The sequence below is a fragment of the Zeus faber genome (assembly GCF_960531495.2).
Source record: "Zeus faber genome assembly, chromosome: 5".
NCBI classification, from domain to species: domain Eukaryota; kingdom Metazoa; phylum Chordata; class Actinopteri; order Zeiformes; family Zeidae; genus Zeus; species Zeus faber.
In genome coordinates this window covers 1,025,992-1,049,558 of record NC_137192.1, presented here as the reverse complement: position 1 = coordinate 1,049,558, position 23,567 = coordinate 1,025,992, and the positions used below count along the sequence as shown (strand labels likewise).

Here is a 23,567-nt window from a genome sequence, read left to right as displayed (position 1 = left end):
ATGTACATTTTCCGTACCGAAGTCCGAATTGATGATTTGTGGACAAGCCCCCTTTTCAGCAACAGCATCAAAGTAACACCCAGCAATCAATTGAGTGTTTATATTGGTGAAGTAGGCTTGCATCCCAAAGATATGGCATGAAAAGCCACTAATGGACCTGGTAATTCCAATACCTATTGTAATATGAATCGATATGACATGAGTAATTGGGGCCTGGTACTCTGTGGTGGCACCTGCGTAGCTTTCTCCCTCTCCTCTGCCATACACCTAAGTGATCCAAATTCTCACGTCTCTCATCATTAGCCGAGTAAGCTGCAAGCAATTTAAGCGACATCTCTCAAACATCATTCTGTAGGCATGAAGACGTTCCTGTTCCCCTAGTTGGCTGGCTATGAAATTGACGACCTGCTAAGGTTAACTGTAATACTGACACCATTAAGGGTACAAATGCGACAGCCTCCTTTTCAAGTGTCGTACACGGGAAAGGAGAACAACATGGGGAAGTTGTCAATTATTGAGAAACATAATCCAATTTCTGCATGAGTCAGTCCGTGGTCAAAGTAAAATATTACGCGGTCATCCATCACCGTATAATTAGCAGCTATGAGTCAGTCCACAATGTGATTTAGTGCCCTAGGCTAAAAGTTATTTTGTGATCTTGAGAAAACAACTTTTGCTATGCCATGAACACGAGAAAACAAATTTTGTTATCTCGTGATCATGAGATAAATTATTCTCGATCTCACGATAACAGAACCAAAAATAATAATATTGCATGGCCTTTACGGACTTCCGTGTAATAGAGCTGGGAATCGACTTGTAATTATCTATATTTAAACACAGAAATGCTAATTTAATCACTAAATCACCAAATGATTCCATACCAAGACTCCTGTGAACTACAGTACAGCCATTGCCTCTTTTTCTCATAATATCGTTTAGCTATATTCCTAATTAAGAAAAATCTTTCGAGTCCGAAAATCCATTGGATTTTTGTCTTTACAGCAATAGTCACACTTTGGTTGTTTTGCTCTAAGATATTAGATCAAAGATGCGATTAAAAAATGTTTTATTTAATTTTATCATTACTTTTTTTTTACATTTCAAATTAATCACAAAATGATTGCGTACATTTCCCCAGCCCTAATAGTACATATATGTTTTTTTCATTCCTGTTGAATTACAGCATTGTAACCAGTCAGACCACGTAACCCACCTCTCAGACATGCTGAATGTGATTTTTACTGTGCTCTTCACTGTGGAAATGGTTCTTAAACTGATGGCCTTCAAAGCCAAGGTCAGTCACACATGCTATTAAGTATTGTAAATTAGCCAAATTGTATCACAACGAGCACTGACCAAATGAAACACCAAACTCATCAAAGGTTCTTTTTCACAGGGTTATTTTGGAGATCCCTGGAATGTCTTTGATTTTGTTATTGTCATTGGCAGTGTTGTGGATGTAACCCTGAGTGAAATTGATGTAAGTAACAATCGTTCTCTTTTTCACACACAAAATTTGTAATCATTCTGCTGTCTGTGCCTTGAACGTTGTAGCAGTTTTGCCTACCCCACGCCACCCAACTGGGATTTTCAGGGACCTCCGGCACGGAGACACAGATGACGTGGTTTCAGACACTTAATTTATTGTAGAGCATTGGCTAGGTGGAATAAGTCCAGGAGCAGAAGGACAAGTGTCATGACCACGGCTCCACTCCTGAGTGTGTGTGGGGATGGGGGTTTTACCTGTTGCCCGATCAAAGCTGTGTCTCTGTCAAGAATTATGGGTCTCCAGCAGGACATTGACCCAACAAAGGCTGATCTGAAGTGGCCATCAATATGCACAGCTTTTTGAGGGCCCTATGCAAAATGTTGTTTGGGGGGCACCTATTTTGTGAAACTATGGTGGGGGGATTCCAAACCCTCTGAGGTGGTCTTGGGGCAACTTTTTAATTTTTTTTAATTAAAATCAAACATCTCAAGTTGACCCCAGCAATTAAAACCTACAGAAAAGGATAATAAATGGGAAATACTGGGGCTCCCCTACATCAAGAAACTCCTGGATTACTACAGGATTTACCGAATCTGCATTATAACGTCTCCCAAATGTGCATAGAGACAGATGCTGCTTTTCCTTAATATTTGCTCAGGAATCAAAATTAACGCAAACATTGCAACAGATAAATACTAAACACATAAAAATATCCCTTTCCCCCTGAAAAATAACAACAATAAATACAATAAATTTGGCAATTACACAGAATGAACTTAAAATAAAGTAGCCCATTGCACCGAATAAGAGGGAGCTTGGCTCCAAGGGAGGCCGTCTTTTTAATTAAAAATAAAAAAGCCAGCTTGTGGGCCCCTTGGTGGCCCTATGAAACTGCATAGTCCACATATAGCAAGAAACGGCCCTGTCAATAAGTCTCGTCTTAATCCCATTGAACAGCTGTCGACAGATTTGAAAACACCAGTTGTTAGAAAACACCCTTCAATCCATTTTCAAGGCCAACTTGAACTTGCCTCCCTACCGTATAGCCACCTATACATTTACTTCCTCTTGTCACCGCTGACCTCACTTCCCGTGTCTCTGTCTTCTCTCATAGGCAGCGCTAGCTTCCTCTGGAGGGCTGTACTGTCTTCACGGCTGCACTGTAAATATCAATTTGTTTTACTAACTTCCATAACTTTGTCATTCCCTGCTTAATGTACCAGTTACGAGACACCAATTACAAATTACAACAACTGTTACGTACTGAAGATATAGGCAAGCTGTTGTTATTACAAACAACTTATCTACACAGTGAATATACATTTTTAATACTGAGCAACTGTTTCTAAGGTTTTCTTCAAAATACTTTGGTGATATTAATTTTATATTATATTATTGTATTATTTTTCTCTAACAATGTAATAGTACTTCTCCTTTCAGATCTCTTGTTTGCCTGCCAAAAAGGCTTGTTCTTTAAAAAAAAAAAAAAAAGGAAAATTATATTAAACAAAAAAAAATGTACCCAAAATTAAGCTCGCTGAATTGTGGTTCTTGGTCCATTTATGAAAATACAAAAATGCTAAGAGATGAGAGTTAACAGTTATCATAGTTGAGAGACATGAAAGTTTGTGTTGAAATGCTAGAAGTTGATGTTTTTCAACATCAATACCCGAGCACATATAATGTTTTTTCAGTAAAACAGAACGCATGCTTGCATGTGTCTAAAACAATGCCTTACTTTCATTATTCTTTATTATTTTCTTCTTTCAGGATGTGGATCCCATGCAAGCAATTGCAGTGAGTTGCATTTATTTCCACAAAGAGATTCTGTTGCGGAAAGCATTGATATCAATATATCAATATAAGTTTGTTCTTCAATACTTGCTTATATATTTTTCATCTTTCTCTAAAGTCTGCTGAGAACATGAGTGTATCAGTCACCTTCTTCAGACTGTTCCGTGTTATGCGTCTAGTGAAGCTGCTCAATCGCTCTGAGGGCATACGGAATTTGCTTTGGACCTTCATCAAGTCCTTTCAGGTGGATAGTCCACTGATGAGCTGCTGATATGATGGACCGGTGGGTTGTCTTTGATTTGTATTGTCTGCCATGCATCACACTGACAAAACTGGTGGTTTTGTTGCAGGCACTGCCCTATGTAGCCCTGCTCATTCTCATGCTATTCTTCATCTATGCTGTGGTCGGGATGCAGGTATGGACATGACAGACAGACAGACAGACAGACAGACAGACAGACAGACTGACAGAAATTCACCAACATTTCATGTTGTGCAGATATTTGGAAAAATTGCCTTGATAGACGGCACGTACATAAACAGGAACAACAACTTCCAGACATTCCCACAAGCTGTGTTGCTGCTGTTCAGGTGGGTGGCCTCATTCTGCATTCACGTAATTATTATTACCCTCACACCACCCTTGGTGACCTAAGTCTTAGATTCAAAACATGATATGGCTCTTCACTAAAAAGGAAGTACTAGGAAAAGGAAAATACTAACAGCCCGGGCAGTTGTTGATGCTCTTCAACATTAAAACCCAACTACTGTAAGTCCTACAAGGTCATGATGTCCTTTTTGATTAACAACAGCCCGGTCTACTCTCATTTTTACACCCAGGGCGTGCAATAATTGTTTCTTTTGAGATAAGTGCTTCCACAGATTCTGCTTCAGTTGCTATGGCTCTGATTGAACCCTTGTTTCTTGTTCAGGTGTGCAACAGGGGAGGCGTGGCATGAGGTGATGTTGGCCTGCATGTATGGAAAGAGGTGTGATCCGAAGTCAGACTACTTGCCGGGGGAGGAATACACTTGCGGAGCCAACTTTGCTATCATATATTTCATGAGCTTCTACATGCTCTGTGCCTTTCTGGTAAACGTTTGCATGCATGCCCTAAAGATGTAGGTGTATGTACATACAAATATCAATCCAGAAATTCATGCATTTTGCCTGCTAGTTGCTGTTGCTCTTGCAGATACAGTAGAGCTCTAGTAACTATCTTTTATATTTTCTGTTACTGTAAATACAACATTTTATTGATGATCTTGATGCAAGCACAAATGGAGAAAACAATATTGTCTGTGTAAACCCCCAACCAAAATCTGATGCTCATAACAGATTTACTGATACGAATATTCCAGACAAAATTCTGAAATGTTGAGATGTAAACCTTAAGTGGCTTCAATATGTTACACCAGACTGCCGTCACAGTGGGATGGAGTCTCATCTGACCTTTTCACGCATGTTTAATCATTTCACATTAGGCTTCTGTTGCAGTTTATTTTGTTTAGCAATGAATAACATAAGAAGTTATTATAATACAATTATGAAGCTAATAAATAACGTATAAATAATGCAAAAACATGCACATCAAGTCTAGAGATAGTAATAATCATCTGGATAATATGTACACTTCCAAAATCTCAACCAGACATTATGCAATTACGCACATTTTCCCCTGCATCAAACAAGCATAAATGATGGAAGAAAGATTACCCAAGAAAAGCAGTAGCAATGACCAACGCCCAACAGGGAACATAAACAAAGACACAAACAATGAAAGCACAGATTGAAAATTGAAGGTGGTTAAGAGCTGAACATCAGTGTTTGGTCTTACTACCCCTACACTTTTATCAAAACTTGCGATTGTAAGATGTCATCTCTCCTATATCCACACACAACATACAGTACATTGACTGACTCCTGTCTACAGACTACTGTTCTTTAAATTTTCTACATGAACCACTCCGTTTACTGTTCATTCGTGAACTCCTAACTTTTCATCTGTCTCTGGCTGTTCTGTTTAGCTTATGTCATACTGTATGTTCGAAATGCAGCACCTGATTTGATAATTGGCTTAATGCAGTGTGTTGTAGGCATATAAATTGATAATGTCATCACCTTTGCAAAGGGCTTATTGCTCCTTTTCATAATTCTGTGACACTAAAGAAAAACAGATACATGTGCAGACCTACTGTGAATCCAACATTTCCTCTGTACAGATCATCAATTTGTTTGTGGCTGTCATCATGGACAACTTTGACTATCTGACACGTGATTGGTCAATCCTTGGGCCCCAACACCTAGATGAATTTAAGAAAATCTGGGCAGAATACGATCCTGAGGCAACGTAAGTTTGCGTTTATGCAAGGTCCCATATGCGTCCAATATGTTGTATCCCCATGTGCCACATACCTTGCGCAGGGGGCGTATTAAGCATCTGGATGTGGTAACACTTCTACGAAGGATAGCTCCTCCTCTGGGCTTTGGCAAGTTCTGCCCACATCGTATTGCCTGCAAGGTGAGTATAATGCAAAACCCACCATGGAAATGAAGATGTGTCACATATTTTATTACCATGCCTTAATGTGCATATGTGTCTCCAGAGACTGGTCTCCATGAACATGCCTCTCAACAGTGACGGAACGGTCACGTTCAATGCCACACTTTTTGCATTGGTCCGGACAGCACTGAAAATCAAAACTGAAGGTCTATATTCTCTCCGTTAGTAGATAGATGGAAGTGACTGCATACCAAGTTGTGAAAAATGTGGCTGTTTATTTACATTTAATTTGTGATGAGTCAAATAATAATAAGACATGTCGTTCATTCGATTCAGTTGGTAACTAATGCAATGGTGAGCAAGGGATAACTTCTGATGAACAAGAGTCTGTTGACTGCTTGCACTCTGTTGAGTTGGGAATGGACATGGAATTCTCACAAAAATCATTGTAATCTTTTAAAATTCTTATTTTAGAAATATGGATCCCAAAGGCACATTGTGTCAAAAATATTTATTTTGTCAGAGAAATTGCAAAGTGTGAATCACAAAAATATTTTTGTCAAACTGATGTGAATCAGACTTTTTTCACATTCATTTAGTTGTAATATTCTCTAAATGTTTTTAGTTTGCAAATTGAAGATTCACTCGCTTGCTCACTCATTGACTCCAAACTTTGCTAAAAGATTTGTTTGCAACAAAATCTTCACAAGTCTTACATGACTACTGGATATTAATGTACTCTTTCAATTTGGTCAGGAAATTTTGAGCACGCAAATGAGGAGCTAAGGGCAATCATCAAGAAGATCTGGAAGCGTACCAGCATGAAACTGTTGGACCAGGTCATCCCACCAATAGGGGGTAAAGCAACAAATAATCTTGAAGGACTTAACACATGACTCCGGGAAATTTGCCCTTTGTGTGACACTGTGACATTGACACATCGTGACACTGTCAAGAAAGTGCCCTTTTTGGTTCATCATTATATATATTATGATGTTTTGCTTGGCCTCTGATGAATTTTTTGTCTGTGCAGATGATGAGGTCACAGTTGGGAAGTTCTACGCCACCTTTCTGATTCAGGACTACTTTAGGAAGCTGAAGAAAAGACAGGAAGAGTACTATGGATTCCGACCAGCCAAAAATAATTCAACAAATGAGATCCAGGTTAGAGTTCATATCTTGTTTTTTGACTCTTTTGAGCGTGACATCATCCGCTGACGATGACAACAGCCCCTTGGGCACTCATTGTGTCTTTTAACATTGCAGCATCAAATACAACTCTAAAACAGGCAGTTTCAGACTACAAAATTATTCTGACCAGTTACCACCAATCACTTTTTGTTACAAGGTTCATCATGATTCAACATGTACAGGGATGTCCAAACTATATGTTCCAAGATTTCACTCAGGGAGATTCTAATATCAAGATTTGGTACTTTATTGTTAATAATTTATTTAAATTAAAATGTCACTGATCTCAGGGTAATATGATACAGTCGTTTTGGGAGACTCTGGTGTTTCCGGAGGCGCTTGTTGGCAGGTGTTGAGGAATCTTCGTCTTTTGTTTTATTTTTTCCATCTAGATCACCATCTTTTTCAGATCAAGAGGTGATAAGAAACTTTGGTAAAGTTTTGGTGCACAACAACAATCAATACATTTTTTATTTCGCCAAGTACATTTGCATGTACTAGGAATTTATATTGGTGAGGTTTGGTGTACTCCAATGCAGACCATAGCATTAAAAATAAATAGCTTAACAGCCTGAAAGAAGGAGGGTAAAAATTAAATAGGAAAAAAAAAAAAATTAAATGTAAAAAAAACAAACAAACAGTATGTAGCAGCGTATGGATGCAACATGCGTTGCCAAACAAGTTGCAAGTTGGTCAATGTTTTTGGATTTTGAATTTAACACTTTCGCACTTTGGCATTGCATGCTGAGAATTTGAACCTGCAACCATATACTACCCCTCAACAAACAGAAGGACCTTTGATACCTTAAAGCTAGCCTTACACTCTCCTTGTTCCCTTTCCTTCTAGGCTGGTCTGCGTAACATTGAGGAGGAGGCTGCTCCAGAACTCCAAAGGGCAATTTCAGGCGACCTCATGAACGAGGAGATGGATGAGACCAATGAAGGGGGCATTTTCAGGGTAAGAGAAAAGTAAAATACTAATAAGGATACATAATAACAAATATCACTTTATCTATATTGCACCTTTTATTAAACTGAGTTTACAAGCTAAAATTACCCTCAGTGCAGGTTTATTTCACATGTATTTCAGTTTATCAGTGTGCTTGCTTCTTAACAACCCATACAGGATTACATGGGAATCTTTCTTTGATTATGGTGGAATGGATATATCATATTTTATTGAGTCAGAGCACACAAGGTTTTTATTATTAGAGCAAACAAGACAGCATGCCACATAACGTGTGTTAACATATCATCAAAAGTTAGACATGTTTTTAACTAAAAATTTATACAAAGGAAACATTCACTGTTAAAGGTCTGCGCACCATGTTGCTGTGACATCAGGTGTGTTATCTTGGTAAACTCAGGCGTGAGCCATCTCCTCCGAAATTCCAACATGGATTTTCCAAGTAGGAGAATGGATGTTTCCGAGCATTAGCTCACGTTATTTTTGTTATTTTTGCATTATGTCACAGCCTACATGCGCTGCACGCAGCCAGGATAGATAGTGATCAGAATGTGACCATTACTTTTATATATTTATTATAATAAATTTATGTTGTTGTTAAATGCCTGATTTTAATAAGGCCCGTGTGAAAATGGCTAACCTATGTGTGGTGGATGGGGTGGCTTAAGTAGCCACACCTGATGCTCATTGGTTGGGCTAACGAGAATCAGGTTTAAAAACCCCGTCCACACACTCAGTCAGGATAGGAGCCCTGTGTCATGACATGTTCCATCTGCTCCTGGCTAATTCCACCTAGCCTCATCTCTTCAATAAATCGAAACTGCGGCAGTTTTGCCACCACACCACACCACACCACACCCCACCCAAGTGGCGTGTTCAGGGACCTCCAGCACAGAGACACAGATGACAGGGGGTTGTAAACCCCAGTTTATTGTAGCGATGAGAAAGATTAACGTCTGCAAATTACAGGTCAAGTTTTCATTTAAACCTCGGGAGGCAGATCCTTTTATCTCTATCTCTCTCTCTCTCTCTGAAAAACACACCCTTCTTATGATCCTAACACCTTAATCTCACAACAGAAGCAACGACAGCAGCAGCAACAGAAACAAGAACAGCAGCAGCAACAACAGCAACAACAGTAATAATAGCAGCAACAACAGCAGCAGCAGCAACAGCAGCTGCCGCAACCACAGCATCGGACAGAAATAACAGCAGCAACAGAAACAGCAGCAACAGCAGCAGACAACAGAAATAACAATAGAAACAACAGCAGAAAATATCTGTGCAATCATAAGAACAGTCAGTGCAGAAAAAACAATTCTCACAGCATAGAAATCACACACACACACACACACACACACACACACACACACACACAAAAACAACAACAAAAACACCAACAAAAGCAACTACAACAGCACCAACAACAGAAACAACAAAAGTAGCAGCAACAGAAACAACAGCCAAGAGCTGTTCCCAGCAGCTGTTACCAGCAACAGAAACAACAACAGCAACAAAAACAACTGCAGCAACAACAAAAACAACTACAACTGCAGTAGCAACAACAACAGCAGCAACAACTAACGCTGGCGGAGTGGTAGCCAAGCCAACGTCCATGTTCCAAAATCGCAAAAAATAGTTCAGGCGAGGGTCAAAGCCAGGAAATAGTAAGGATATCACAGTGTGAACAATCCAAAATCTAATCCAAATGAGGTAAAATTGGGAAACGATTCAACGAAGTAACGCACACACAAAGACGCAACCGGAACCGGAAGTGGTAGCTCTAACCGGAAATAGAAATTTGAACAGTGTGCACCATCTAATCTCAATCCAGTCACGGTGCTTTAATTAGCATCCGTAAATTACGGGTCAAGTTTTCATTAAAACCTCGGGGAGGAGATGGTTTTGACACTCTTTCTCTCTCTCTGAAAACACACCCTTTTTATGATCCTCTCATTGTAATCTCACAACAGAAACAACAACGGCAACAGAAACAGCAACATCCTTTATTGCTTAATATACCAGTAGTAGAATCTTAAAATCAATTCTAGTTTTAACAGTGTAGAGTTCTAAGAAGAGATGTGATGTGTTCAAACTTTTTTGCCCCAGAGAAAACGCGTGCAGCTGCATTTTGGATTAACTGTAGCCGCTGCACAGCTGATTTCGGGAGGCCGGTGAATAGGCCATTACAGTAGCCCAATCTACTTGTTATGAATGCATGGATTCATTTTTCAGAGTCTGCTTTTGACAGGAAGCCTTTTTCTTGATATTTTTTAGATGGTAGAAGGCTGATTTTGTGATGTGATTGAAATGGCTCTTGAAATTTTGATTGCCTTCTATGATTACACCAAGATTTCCGGCTTCATTCTTGCTCTCCAGGGACAGAGAACTAAGATGAGCTGCAATTTTCTCTCTTTGAGCCATTGCACCAAAGATGAGTATTTCTGTTTTGTCTTGCTTCAGTTCTGAAAAGTTCTGTGACATACATGCATTAATATTATTAATACACTGAGTGAGGGAGTGTATGGGGAGTAGGTCATCAGGAGATAGGGATATGTACAGTTGTGAATCATCTGCATAATTATGGTAATTTATTTTGTGTTTTTTACAATATGTGCAAGTGGGAGCATATAGAGGTTAAATGACAATGGGCCCAGAATCGAACCTTGGGGCACTCCACATATAATATCCATCTTGTTCGACCCAAATTCTCAATGGACACAAAGAACTGCCTGTCCTGTAGGTTGGTTTTGAACCAATTGAGAACCGGGCCAGATAGGTCCGCCCATTTTTGTAATCTCGCTAATAAAATCTGATGGTCAACAGTGTCAAAAGCAGCACTGAGATCCAGGAGCAGAAGACCAGATCGTGTTTTAGCATCAGTCTGTGAGGCCCACAGCCTCCCAGCGCCAATAGAGGCCGCTCTTGCCCCATCTGCAGCTCCCCCCTTGAGCCAATTGCACACACCTGGGATCAATTACCTGCATCACCCCACACAGTATCTATTCTCCAGCTTCCCAGTCACTCATTGCCAGACCGTCAACTAGCTTACCCGAGTTGCACAGCTACTGGCTCAGTTCCTAGTTCCGAGCTCCTTGCTCCTAGCGCTTGTTTCAAGTCCCTAGCTTATGTCTCTTTGTTTCGTCTTCCCCTTACCTGCTTGTCTCCTCTCGTCGACCCAGTCTGTCCATCCCTCTCCAGCCAGCCCGGTTAACCTGCTTGTCTCCGCTCGTCAAGCAAGGCTCTCCGTCCCTCTCCATCCAGCCCGGTTTCCTGTCTCTTCACCCGGATCCTGGAACCCTCCTCCTGGTCATCTTCATCCCTGCCCAGCCCTGCTCCATCCCTACCTGACCGGGTCCCCCCGGCCAGCTCCACCATGTGGTCTAATAAACATCCTTCGTCTGCCTCCCGTCTCTCTGTGTCGTACGTTTGGGTCCCTCCTAGCCCCGGTCGTGAGAGTACGGTCTGACTATAAAACATGGACCCAGCCGACACAGAGGGGCTCCGGCGTGCATGCCGGCACCAAGGAGTGTTACTTGGTCAACATGACCAGGCCCTCCGGGACATCGTGGATCACCTCCGGACCATCTCGGCGGCCGTCAGCAGCCTGCAGGTTCCTCCGGCTCCCCTGGCCCCCCTTTCTCCTGTGTTCCTCCCTCCTCCCTCCACCAGGGCTCCCAGCGCCCCCCTCGTCCCCCCCCTGAATCCTACCTTCCGGCTCCAGTGCCCTACGACGGCGATTTCGGCACCTGCCGCGTGTTCCTTGTGCAGTGCACTGTGGTATTCTAGCAGCAGCCATCGTCGTACGCCTCTGATGGCGCCCGCATTGCATTCCTCATCTCCTGCCTGAGAGGGACAGCTCTCGGCTGGGGTTCTGCGGTTTGGAGTCAGGGTGGCCCCGAGAGTCTCTCCTACGATCTGTTCACCTGCGAAATGATGTCGGAGGCAGCGGAGAGATGCATTCAGTGGCTGTGGACGAAGAGGCGAGATCATGCTGGGCCCCAAAGTAGCGTCTGTGTTGTTATTGTTGCTGATGGGATCATAACGGGCCACAGCAAGAAGAGGACCAACACAGAATTCTGCTGTTGTTTGTTGGTATTTGTTGCTGACTGGATCACTGGGGTGGCAGCCGGGAATTGAACCCCCGATTTTGTTGCTGCTGGCATGTTGGCCTGGCGCTTTAGCCACTACTTTTTTATTTTGTTTTTTTGTTTTTATTTTGAGGAACCCTTGTCACTGGGGAAGAAACAGGAAGTCAGGGGACATTTAACTGTGACACAATGAAACAGGTGGAGGGAAGCCATTTTTAGCATGGTTAAACAGTCCACCATTCTTTCCGGATGCCTTGAGTGGATCATTTTTGCATTTTGACTTTGGACTTCGCATTTAAGGGACTTTTGTCAAAACAAAGGGACACTGGTGAGACCAATCTGGTTTATTTGTTTGTTTGCGTGGTTAGTTTTCTCTTAAGTTCGAGTATGAATTGTTTGTTTGCATGGCTGTTTTTTTCTTGGTTTTCTCTTGAGACCAGTCTGGTTTATATGTTTGTTTGTGTGGCTAGTTTTCTCTTGAGTTGGAGTATGAATTGTTTGTTTGGGTGGTTTTCTCTTGAGTTGGAGTGAGATTATTGTTTGCCTTTCCTGTGATAAGACGGTTAATGGAATGGGTTCATACAGACTTACATTGTTTGATGTTTGAAAGTGAATTTTCTGTGTGATGCATAACTAAAGAGAGAGAGTAAGCCAAGTTGTAGTGTTTTGGGAGTGAATTGTATTTGATGTAATTACAGTGTATATCTGTTGTAGTCGTAGTATTCTCATGTGTAATTTGTTGGTTTGCTTAGTAATTAGTGGTACTACTTGGTAGAGAGCCCAACATGGGCATATGGAGGGGGGTGGGTTTGGGATGCCAGGCATCACTGTTGAGCCTTCTGGAGGTGTCATGGGCCTAAGTCAGCGAAACACTGGTGAAGGAAGGTGCTTGCTTGATAACCCCAGTGAAATGCTCACAAGAGTTGCTCTGGGTTGGTAGGTTGATTTCGCTGGTTGTGTACCATAATAATGAGCAAGTTGAGTATGAGATGATGATAAGGTATGTCGCGTATTCTTGACTGGACACAGGAATCCCTTACCTACAGCGCAAGGACTTTAACATCTTTCCTGTGAATGCCTGAAACAATGCATTCCTCCTTAGCTCTACTGTATGTGCTAGCACAAAGGTTCTATTAACGTCCTTTTCTGTGTACTGAAACCTGTGATCGTCAGAACAAAATTTAAACCCATGCATTCAAAATTTGAATAGATCCATGCATTGAATACACAACTGCTTTCCTTAGTCTAAGTTTATTTTATATGGTCGCAGCCAACCGAGACACAGAATACTCAAAGGAGTGCCGAGAGGTGTCTCAGCAATACTGAGTTTCCAAACGGTATTTATCGCAGCTCCTTCACGAGATGACCTTGAGGGGCTAGATCCTGTGTGCTCATGGCTTCTTGGTGAAGAAAAGAGATTAATTTCAGGTTAGAGACCTAAACTAGATGGCCTTGGCATACAGGCAGTATCTTCCCACAAAAACACAGTCCAGTACTATTCTATTTGCCCTATCATCTTTAATTTGCCACCATATTTCCTTCTCTTGTCATTCAAATGATCACAAAACATATTCATTAAACATCATCAAACATAATTGAAACACTATATCATGAAAGAGAATGAAAAGGCATAGTAATGATTTTCCACTAGATGTCAACTGCGGCTGCAATGGCAGCGCAGGTGATGTTAGCATGATGTTACCTTGTGGTTGATCAGAAGATGTTTCTTGTGACACCATAGCAGTGGCAGCACGTTGAGTATGGAGATACCAAGCAGCACACACATCGTTCCCCTCATGGCCCCGGACATTTGACGGAACAGGTGCCAGGGCTGCTCAGGATCAGCCGTGACACCTTAAGTCATCTTCATTTTCCCCCCACGGTAGAAATAATGCAGCTTAACAGGGTAGGTTCTTCAACTGACTCCCAAGGGGACTGTAATGCCAGTAAGGAGTGTAGTACTGGAGGGAGTTTTTCTGGGCCTTCTATGCTCTGGGTTGTCATTTCTGGTGCCAGACAGGTAAGACAGCCACTAAAAGATATCACCCCTTCCTTATCTGGACTTTCCCCCGAGGCAGTAAGGCTTCTAAAACCCCTTGCTGACCACGCCAGGCTTTACATCCTCGGTTGGTTCTGGAACCTTCCGGCAGTGGATTGCGTGACCCCGGGTATCATGGAGGCGGTAACTAGCAGCATCTGGAACGGGCCCGTTCATACTCGTCATACTTATGCCCCACCGGCTGTAATACAGGACCATGGCCCAAGTCCCGGACCTGCTCCACCCCAGAGCCCTGGACCATAGCAGCGAGCAGTGGCCGGCGATGCATGCGCTCACTGCCCTCCCCCCGTTTTAGCGACAAAGTTTAGCCAATTGCGTCAGCTGCACAACTGGCTGATGGGCTACTGCTGCAACAGAGGCATCCCCTACATGGTCATCTTCACCACATTCTTCAATAGACTGGATTTTTTTAAGCACAATCACCACCTGACGGTTAGTGAGTCCCACACATCCACTCACTATACAGTCACTTCCTCCATCGCCTAGTCCACCAGCCCAATCAGCTCTCCTAAACGGGACTGGTAACGGGACCCTCAGCTATAACCACTATCATTTCCTTTCATAGACCTATGATAGCACGCTCATTATCATGCCCTCTTAAGGCTTATCATAATAATATAATTTCAGTTCCTCAACAATGTCTGTTACCTTCTGCTGCTGCTATCTGTAAACCTGTAAACTTTTGTCTTTTAAACATCAGATCTCGAAATAACAAATCCTTTTTATTTCATGATTTTATTACTTTTAATAATGTTGGATTATTTTTAATCATCCCAAAGACTTGGTTAAGTCAGGGAGACTGCAGTCCTCTTGTTAAGCAACAAGCAGGACTTATGCAGGACTTATACACCTCCTGGTGTATAAGTCCTGCAGGGAGGGGAGTGTAGTTCCAGTGGTACGTTCAGCTGAACGCACCGCCCTCTCCAGGGCCCGTCTGTCCTGAGCAGTACAGCTCCCAAACCGCGCAGTGATGTTGCCTGTCAGGATGCTCTCCATTGCTCCACAGTAGAAGGACTTGAGGATCCTCACCGAGACCCGGAATTTCCTCAGCTGCCTGAGGTGGTAAAGACGCTGCCTCGCCTTTCTCACCAGAGTGTCTGTTTGTAAAGTCCATGTTAAATCCTCTGTGATGTGGACTCCTAGGTACTTGAAGCTGCTCACCCTGTCGACAGAAGTCCCATTAATCACCAAGGGCACATGCGTCCTCGGTTGTAATCCTCACCTAAAGTCCACAATCAGCTCCTTAGTTTTGCTGACGTTCAGGTGGAGGCTGTTGTCCTAGCACCAGAGTGTCAGGTCAGCCACCTCCTTGCGGCAGGCCTTCTCATCGCCGTCGGTGATCAGGCCCACGACAACGGTGTCGTCAGCAAACTTGATGATGTTGGAGCTGGACCTGGCCACACAGTCATGCGTGTACAGTAGGGGGTTGAGGACGCAGCACTGGGGGGATCCTGTGTTCAGGGTGAGGGAGCCGGACATGTGCTTCCCCACCCTAACCACCTGGGGCCGGGCTGAGAGGAAGTCCAGGATCCAGGCACACAGTGGAGTATTCAGTCCAAGCACATTCAGCTTGACAGCCAGTCTGGTGGGGACTATGGCATTGAAAGCTGAACTATAATCGATGAACAGCAATCTCACATAGGCCCCCTTCCGGCCATCCAGGTGCGTGAGCGTGGTGTGCAGTACCGGGAGACCGCGTCATCCGATCTGTTCTGCTGGTACGCAAACTGCAACGGGTTCAAGGTGCAAGGGAGGGAGGCGCAGATATAATCCTTAATCAGCCTCTCGAAACACTTCATGACCACCAAGGCGAGGGCCACCGGATGGTAGTAATTCAGGCAGGCTGGAGAGGCGATCTTCAGGACAGGAATGACGGTGGACCTCTTGAAGCAGGACGGGACCACTGATTCAGCCAGGGAGATGTTGAATATTGTAGTGAACAATGGGGCTAGCTGGTTAGCACAGGTCTTCAGTACTCGCGAAGATATGCCATCTTGCCGCAGCTTTTCTGGTGTTCACCCAGAGCCCTCCTGACGTCATGCTCTGACACTGCGCTCATCCCCAGCAGTGTAACTCCAATTAGCTAGCTGTGCTGTCGCCAGACTCAAACTGCGCATTAAAGGAATTCAGTTCATTGGCAAGGAAGCGTCCACACTCGTGGCTGGGGAGGAGCTGCTCTTGTAGTTTGTTATAGTCCGCAGCCCCTGCCACAAGCGTCTGGTGTCCTGTTGCTCCATCTGTAGCTCCAGTGTGATCTGTCTCTCTATACATCTGTTTAGTGTCCTTCACCACCCTCCGCAGATTGTATGACAACGCTTTGTAATTGTCCATATTTCCGGACACAAGACCGTCGTTGTAAGCGGCCGTGCGAGCATTCAGAGCGCAGCGGATGGAATTATCAACCCACGGCTTCTGGTTTGGAAATATCCAAACTTTCACCATGGGAACGATGCTGTCCGCTAACGTAGACACGAAGCTCGCCGCTACGTCCGTAAACTCGCTGACGTCACTTGAACTTGATTGGAAAATGTCCCAGTCCATGTCAGTCAGAACGTCCTGAAGCACAGCCTCTGATTGGTCTGTCCACCGCTTCACTCCCCTCGTCACCACCAATTCTCGCACGATAAGAGGCCTGTAAATGGCAACCAGCGAAATCGTGGAGTGATCTGATTTCCCGAAAGCAGGTAGCGAGACGGTCTTGTATCTGTTCTTGTAAGGTGTGCAACAATGGTCCAAAGTTCTATCTCCCCTGGTGGCACACGTGATGTGTTGGTGAAAATTAGGCAGAACTTTTTGAAGGTTCACCCTGTTAAAGTCCCCAGTCACTACCACAGCCGCGTCGGGATGTTTGTTTTGAAATCGGAACAAAACATCATACAGGTCAGACAGTGCTGTGTCGGTGTCCGCTTGTGGTTGGAATATAAACTGCTGTTATGTGTTGAACGTGCTGAATTCCTGGGGGAGATAAAATGGACGGCATAAGATTTTCAGCTGTTCCAGGTTCGGCAAGCAGGAGCGGGAGAGAGATTGGTGTTGTTGGGGGGGCACCAGCGATTGTTTACCATGAGGCAGACGCCTCCACCTTTGGATTTCCCCCGATCTGTCACCGCGGAACACGGAGAAGGACTCGGCTGGACGAATGGCTTCATCCAGCACCAGCAGGTTCAGCCATCTCTCCATCAGCAGAGGATGCAGCAGTTCCTCGTGTCCAGGGGAGAAGACAGGGGATCCTGAACCCATCCTTCCACCCCTGTGCCTTGCCGCCACACACACCTGGAAGATCGAGTCCCTCGTCACCCAAGCACAGGAGCACCAGCCCGACCCAGGTACCGGACCCCCTAACCGCCTGTTCGTCCCTGACTCCGCACGCTCCCAGGTTCTGCAGTGGGCCCATGCCTCCCGCCTCAGCTGCCATCCCGGGATCGTACCCTGGCCGTCGTCCGCCAGCACTTCTGGTGGCTGACCCTGCGCCCGGTCCAAGACCTCCACCCGACCCCGCTCCGGCCTCCTCCGGCCATTATCCATCCCAACTCGTCCTTGGTCCCACATCTCCCTGGACTTTGTCACCGGTCTTCCACCATCCCCGGGCAACACTACACTCCTCACGGTGGTGGACCGCTTTTCTAAGGCGGACCACTTCCTCGCCCTGCCCAAACTACCATCGGCGAGGGAGACCGCAGACCTGCTGGTGGCCGAGGTGTTCCGCCGCCATGGCATCCCGGCAGACGTGGTGTCGGACAGAGGACCCCAGTTCACCTCCCAGGTCTGGCGCGCCTCCTGCTGGGCCTGGGGGCACAGGTCAGTCTCTCTTCCGGTTTCCACCGCCAGACCAATGGCCAGACGGAGCGGGCGAACCAGGAGGTGGAGGCCATGCTCCGCTGCCTGACAACCACCAGCCGCACCTCCTGGAGCGACCAGCTGCCATTGGCCGAGTACGCCCACAACACCCTGGTGAACGCCTTCTCCGGCCTGTCGCCCTTCCAATGCTCTCTGGGCTACCAACCCCCGCTGTTCCCTGCCCAGGAGGCTGAGATCGCCTTACCCTCCGTCCAGGCCCACATTGGTCGCTGCCGGAGGACATGGAGGAGGGCCCGCTCTGCCCTACTCCAGGCCACTGCCAGGTCCCAGCGGCAGGCAAACCGGCACCCTGCGTCTGCACCCACATACGTCCCCGGACAGATGGTATGACTCTCCACAAAGGACTTGCCCCTCAAGGTGGACTCCCGAAAACTCGGGCCCCGGTATGTTGGCCCCTTTCCCATTGAGTCAATCATCAACCCCTGTGCCGTACGCCTCCGTCTCCCACCCTCCCTCCGTGTCCACCCTACCTTCCATGTATCCCTGCTTAAGCCGGTGGTTTCCAGCCCTCTCTCCCTCCTCGCCGAGGCCCCACCACCCCCCCGCACCATCGACGGCCACCCGGCCTACACAGTGCGGCGCCTGCTGGATGTGCGGCGCCGGGGGAGGGGCTTCCAGTACCTCCTGGACTGGGAGGGATACGGCCTGGAGGAACGCTCCTGGGTCCCCCGGAGACAGATCCTGGATGTCTTCCTCATCCGAGATTTCAACCAAACTCGTCCTTCCGGCTCCAGGTGTCCGCCAAGGGGCGTCCGTAGAGGTGGGGGATACTGTTAGGCCCACGGCCTCCCAGCGCCACTAGAGGCCGCCCTTGCCCCATCTGCAGCTCCCTACTCAAGCGCGATTGCACACACCTGGGATCAATTACCTGCACATTATTTATTCCCAGCTTCCTAGTCATTCCTTGCCAGACCGTCAACTAGCTTTTCCCGAGTTGTATCGCTATTGGCTCCCTTCCAAGTTCCTTGTGCCTATTCCTAGTTCCTAGTTTACGTCAACCCTGTCCGTCTCTCCAAATCCAGCCAGCCCGGTTTACCTGCCTGTCTCCGCTCGTCGACCAAGGCTGCCCATCCATCTCCATCCAGCCTGGTTCCCCGTCTCTCCACCCGGATCCTGGACCCCATCTCCTGGTCATCATCATCCCTGCCCTGCCCTGCTCCATCCCTACCCGACCGGGTCCCCCTGGCCAGCTCCACCGTCCCGGCTAATAAACATCCTTTGCCTGCCTTCCGTCTCCCTGTGTCGTGCGTTTGGGTCTCTCCCAGTTCTGGTCGTGACAGAGTGTGGTTTCTTAACAGTGGTTGTTTTTTAAGATACTGTTTCATTAAAAGTGAGTGTGTGGCTCCCGAGTCTACCACACAAGAGATTTCCTGATCATTAACTGTCAATTTAATTATTGGCATTTCATCATATGCTGTGATTTGGTGACAACAGAAACATGCTCTCAAATTCCTAGTGACCAGTTCTTTATCTCGCAGTGTTGGCGATGAGCGGTTCATATCTAACAGATGCCCAAGATGTCGCCACCACACCCCTCCCGTCCACGGCTGGGAGCCCAGTTTCTCCCTCTCCCTCAGCCTTGATTTGTCTGGCAGTGGGTGTTGTATGGCCTGAAGTTTGGCCATCTGCAGCTGGGCTTGCATTCGTTCAAACTTGGATCTCTCATTAAGCTTTTTCTCTAGCCTCAGCTTCTCTACGTACAGTATATGGGGTGATTGTGGACGACATCTAATTACTATTGCTCGTACTAGATGCAGGTCTAGGTACGGCGTCTATGGGGGCTGCCGCTGGCGGTTGCTGGATCTGTGCTAGCATTTGCCACTGCGGTGGGTCCGGGACAGCTGGCACATTGGGCACTGGGGGAGGTTGAGGAGTCACAAACAGGCCGTCTAAGAGAGGATCAACTTTGGGAAACTGGCTGTGGCCAGGGTTAATGGGCCCTTTAACATCTTTCCTACACCTCGGCTCACACTTTCTTTTCCTCAGCATCATCTCTTTCTTCCACATACCAAACGCTTTTCAATTTACTTTTTTTACTTTTCCCTTCTTTTATTTTTATTTTTATCTTTCTCGTATTCTTCTAGATTCTGCCCTTTATTTTCAATTTGATTTCTACTAAAACTCCCATCAAATTTTCTCCCTTTTTCATGACCCATTTCAGTTTCCAACCATGCATTTAGCTGGTCCTTGCCAATTGGATGGCTCTTTTTTTACTTACTTTGGAACCCATTTTAACGAGCCCTGGATTTACGGGTTATGATCCATGGCGCCTGTACGATTAGTTTTAGCACATTGTACTCGGCAGGCTTAAATCCTATTTATCCGTTGTAATTTATAATGTCTTTTATATACTATTGTTATTATAATTATTATAAGTAAAGTTATTATTAATGTTATCTACCGTTACTAGTAACTACCATGTCTATTCCAAGTGCAAGTGATGTCAAACATCACTTGCAATCCTGTTCTTTACGCCTATTCCCCGAATAGCATTTTTAACCTTGTCAAGGCGATGTCCTATGCTCACTATCCGGTCCCTGTCCAGAGATCTTTTCCCTAGTGCTCCAAGTATCCTAGATACTTAAAGAAGCTTTGTGTTCTCACCTTTTGACCTTCGTACTTTGCTTTCGGAATCGCGTATTGAAGAGTCCAGGCAGTCAACTAGCTGTTTAAGCGCCTTCGTCCCTCTCCGCTTATGTTACAGGGGGCTAAGGCTCTGATGGTCCTGGACCCGAGCCGTGCACAGTTTAACTTCAGGAGAGACTAGAATGGAAAAAATCAAATTTGTGATCCCAGCTTCAGAATTTCTACTATTGTGCCCAAGTGTGAGACAAATTAATGAAATATTGAATTCACAACTGCTTGCCTTAGTCTACCTTTATTTTAGATGGTTGCAGCCAATGCAGACACAGTACACTCAAAGGAGTACAGCAAGGTGTCTCAGCAATTCTGAGTTTCCATAGGGTATATCCTTGACAAAATGAACCTGAGGGGCTAGACCCTGTGTGCTCAAACTAACCGCACCAAGGGGGTAATCAAGGGTTTTATTCAACGGATTAAACACAGCATATGTGAAAGTATCCTGTTGACATGTTCTACAGTTACGATGAGTGACCAGCTCAGTTAAACTTTTATCACAGCTTGTAGCAACTCTGATTTCTCTCTCTTTCAACCCAGAGGCAAGGAGGCCTGTTTGGGAACAACACAGATTTATTTTCAAAAGAAAATGAAACGACCAACGCCACTCAGGTGACCAGCCAACGGCCCCTTCAGATGTCGGAAAGTGCCAACAATAACAACAACACCAACAGCAATCCGTTAAATACACAGAATAGGTCTGTTTGTTAGTCTATGTTCACTGTTGCTCTTTGTTATCACTTGTGATAAGGAGAGCTTTCATCATTTTACCCTTCACTTCTGTTGCAGTAGCCTTGGCTGTGAGATCTATCCACTGAATCCTACAACTGCCCAATTTTCGGTTGACATTGAGCAAACTCTTCAAACCTCCACATCCCAGCATGTAGCTGGATGTAGCACATTGGCTGCAGCTGACAGACTTATCCAGGAGGTGAGTTGATGAGTAGAGAATCTTGACCTCATTAAGGGTGAGTCTCATGATGAGATACACCTATTTCTATAAATGATTGGACAGAGTATAGAGTTGATTTAATTTCTACTTTATACCCTTAACCAACTGTTGAATATTCTGATGACTATTCTGTGAATACCCAGATTCCGATAAGAACTTCATCCCTGTGTTCCAGCATCTCAAAATCTGAGTTATTTAAGTGATGCAACTTGCATCTGAATGACAAGTAAAAATAAAACCTAAAAACTAGACCTTAGTTGTTTGTAAATGCAGCTATAAAGGCTGATTTAGATCTGGAACATTTTTTGACCAAAATTGTTTAAACGTGTTTTGGTTTTTCTCATCCTAATATACACAATATGCCCCACTTAAATATTTGGCTTTTAGATGCTAGAACGTGTGTTTCCCTTATTTCACAGGTGCTAGGCTAGTTGATTCCCCTTGCAGCCTTTTACTGGGCTAACACAGTTAGCATGCAGCCTGTCAATGTCTTGGTATAGTACACACAGCAATTAAAAAGTTATTGACCCTATCTTCTGAATCTGGGTAAGATAGACAAAAAGCATAGTATTGTATGTATTTCCTAAAAAAACTGGAATATCCCTTTATTTTTCACAGAAGGGAATACTTTTCCTTTGGCTCCATGTGTTGGTTAAAAAGTGACAATACAATTAGATAAATCATAACATAATGAAATACAATGACATGATGTATTTAACATTATAGTTATCCAGAGAATCTGTGTTATGTTGGATTTAGAATTGAGATTATGTTCATAAAGGAACAGTGATGATCAGAGAGATGTCACCAATGTCAATATCTGCAATTTGTTCTTTCAGACCTTTATATGCGGTGGTTTGGAAAAATTGGCTGAAGACCCTGGATTTGCATCCATAATAAGGACAGAATTGATTGAAGCCCTAAATTTAAATGTTGATGACATGGAGACAACCACCAATAAGCATGATTCGAAAGACTACACACCCCACCCCTGACAACCTGCTCCTACTGTGGGGCTGGAATGAGGGGAATTGGCATTCAGTCAGTTGGTGATTTGGAGTGTAGCTTGCATTAATGCCTAATTTATGCTGACAAAAAATATATATTGTGCACAAATAAAGTGAATTTAATGTGTGTGGTTGAATCGGCATATGTTATGAAAATGAATTAAAAGTTCAGTTGACATAACAGTCTCTATATGTAGGGCCAGTAAAGCTTGTTCAAGGTAAATTATTGAAGTTCCGAATAGCAATGAAGCAAAGAGTTTGTTGTAGAATTTAAAATTGTCAGAAGTTATGAAACCGCAACCTACATAAATTTTTTGGCAGGACAAAAACAAGGAAAAATAATGTGGATGGTGAGCAATAAAAATGATCTAATTAGTTTTAGCCACTTACTTTTACAGTATGATTTGTGAAGGTGCATTCGGAAGGGTAGACAACTGGCAGTGTCTACCAATAGGTAAGGTTGGATAAATTATACAAAATAACAATAAAACGAAAGAGGAATATTACTCAAGATGATTATAAATTACAGAGTTTTTGTCATATACATAATACATTCATTTTGTAACTCATTATTTCCCTAATTTTAATCCTGTAGTGGCCATTACGCTTCTGATATGGCCCCTGAAACACATTTTCTTTCTCTGAATATCCCCCCACCACCAACTTTGTTGTTTTCCATCTTGTCCCGTCGACTACAGTTGCCCTTGTGCTATGTCGCAATGCACTGCAGTGCAGCGTACTTCACATATGTATTATGTCATCCTGATACTTTTTAAATAATGACTGAGTATGCTTGGATTTGGATATACTAAATGCTAATTTGGCAAACTAGTAGTAAGCAATTATGCCATGGCACAGCGCTAGGCTCCACTCTCCCTATACAGTTCTCAACTGGTCAGCGTTCCCTCATTGCAGCTGTTGCTGGGCCCCAGGTCCACCAAGTCTACCTCCTGCACCTGAATGGTAACAGGGGATTCAGGAGGGCTTCCACCACCAGCTCCTTTGTCTTCCCAATA

General features: G+C 44.4%; 1 protein-coding gene across 1 annotated transcript in view; it reads left to right on the top strand.

Moving 5' to 3' along the window:
* Positions 1-22,678, top strand: part of cacna1sa (calcium channel, voltage-dependent, L type, alpha 1S subunit, a) — a 60,099-nt gene extending 37,421 nt beyond the window's left edge. The window contains exons 27-43 of the mRNA XM_080000230.1: positions 1,187-1,297; positions 1,400-1,483; positions 2,607-2,654; positions 3,263-3,289; positions 3,405-3,530; positions 3,637-3,702; positions 3,786-3,877; positions 4,219-4,378; positions 5,509-5,636; positions 5,711-5,807; positions 5,893-5,995; positions 6,546-6,647; positions 6,823-6,953; positions 7,828-7,938; positions 21,133-21,290; positions 21,382-21,523; positions 22,384-22,678. Coding sequence (XP_079856356.1) covers positions 1,187-1,297; positions 1,400-1,483; positions 2,607-2,654; positions 3,263-3,289; positions 3,405-3,530; positions 3,637-3,702; positions 3,786-3,877; positions 4,219-4,378; positions 5,509-5,636; positions 5,711-5,807; positions 5,893-5,995; positions 6,546-6,647; positions 6,823-6,953; positions 7,828-7,938; positions 21,133-21,290; positions 21,382-21,523; positions 22,384-22,539 — 1,842 coding nt within the window. The 3' untranslated portion in view covers positions 22,540-22,678. The remainder of the gene's footprint in view (positions 1-1,186; positions 1,298-1,399; positions 1,484-2,606; positions 2,655-3,262; positions 3,290-3,404; positions 3,531-3,636; positions 3,703-3,785; positions 3,878-4,218; positions 4,379-5,508; positions 5,637-5,710; positions 5,808-5,892; positions 5,996-6,545; positions 6,648-6,822; positions 6,954-7,827; positions 7,939-21,132; positions 21,291-21,381; positions 21,524-22,383) is intronic.
* The last annotated feature ends 889 nt before the right edge of the window (positions 22,679-23,567 follow it).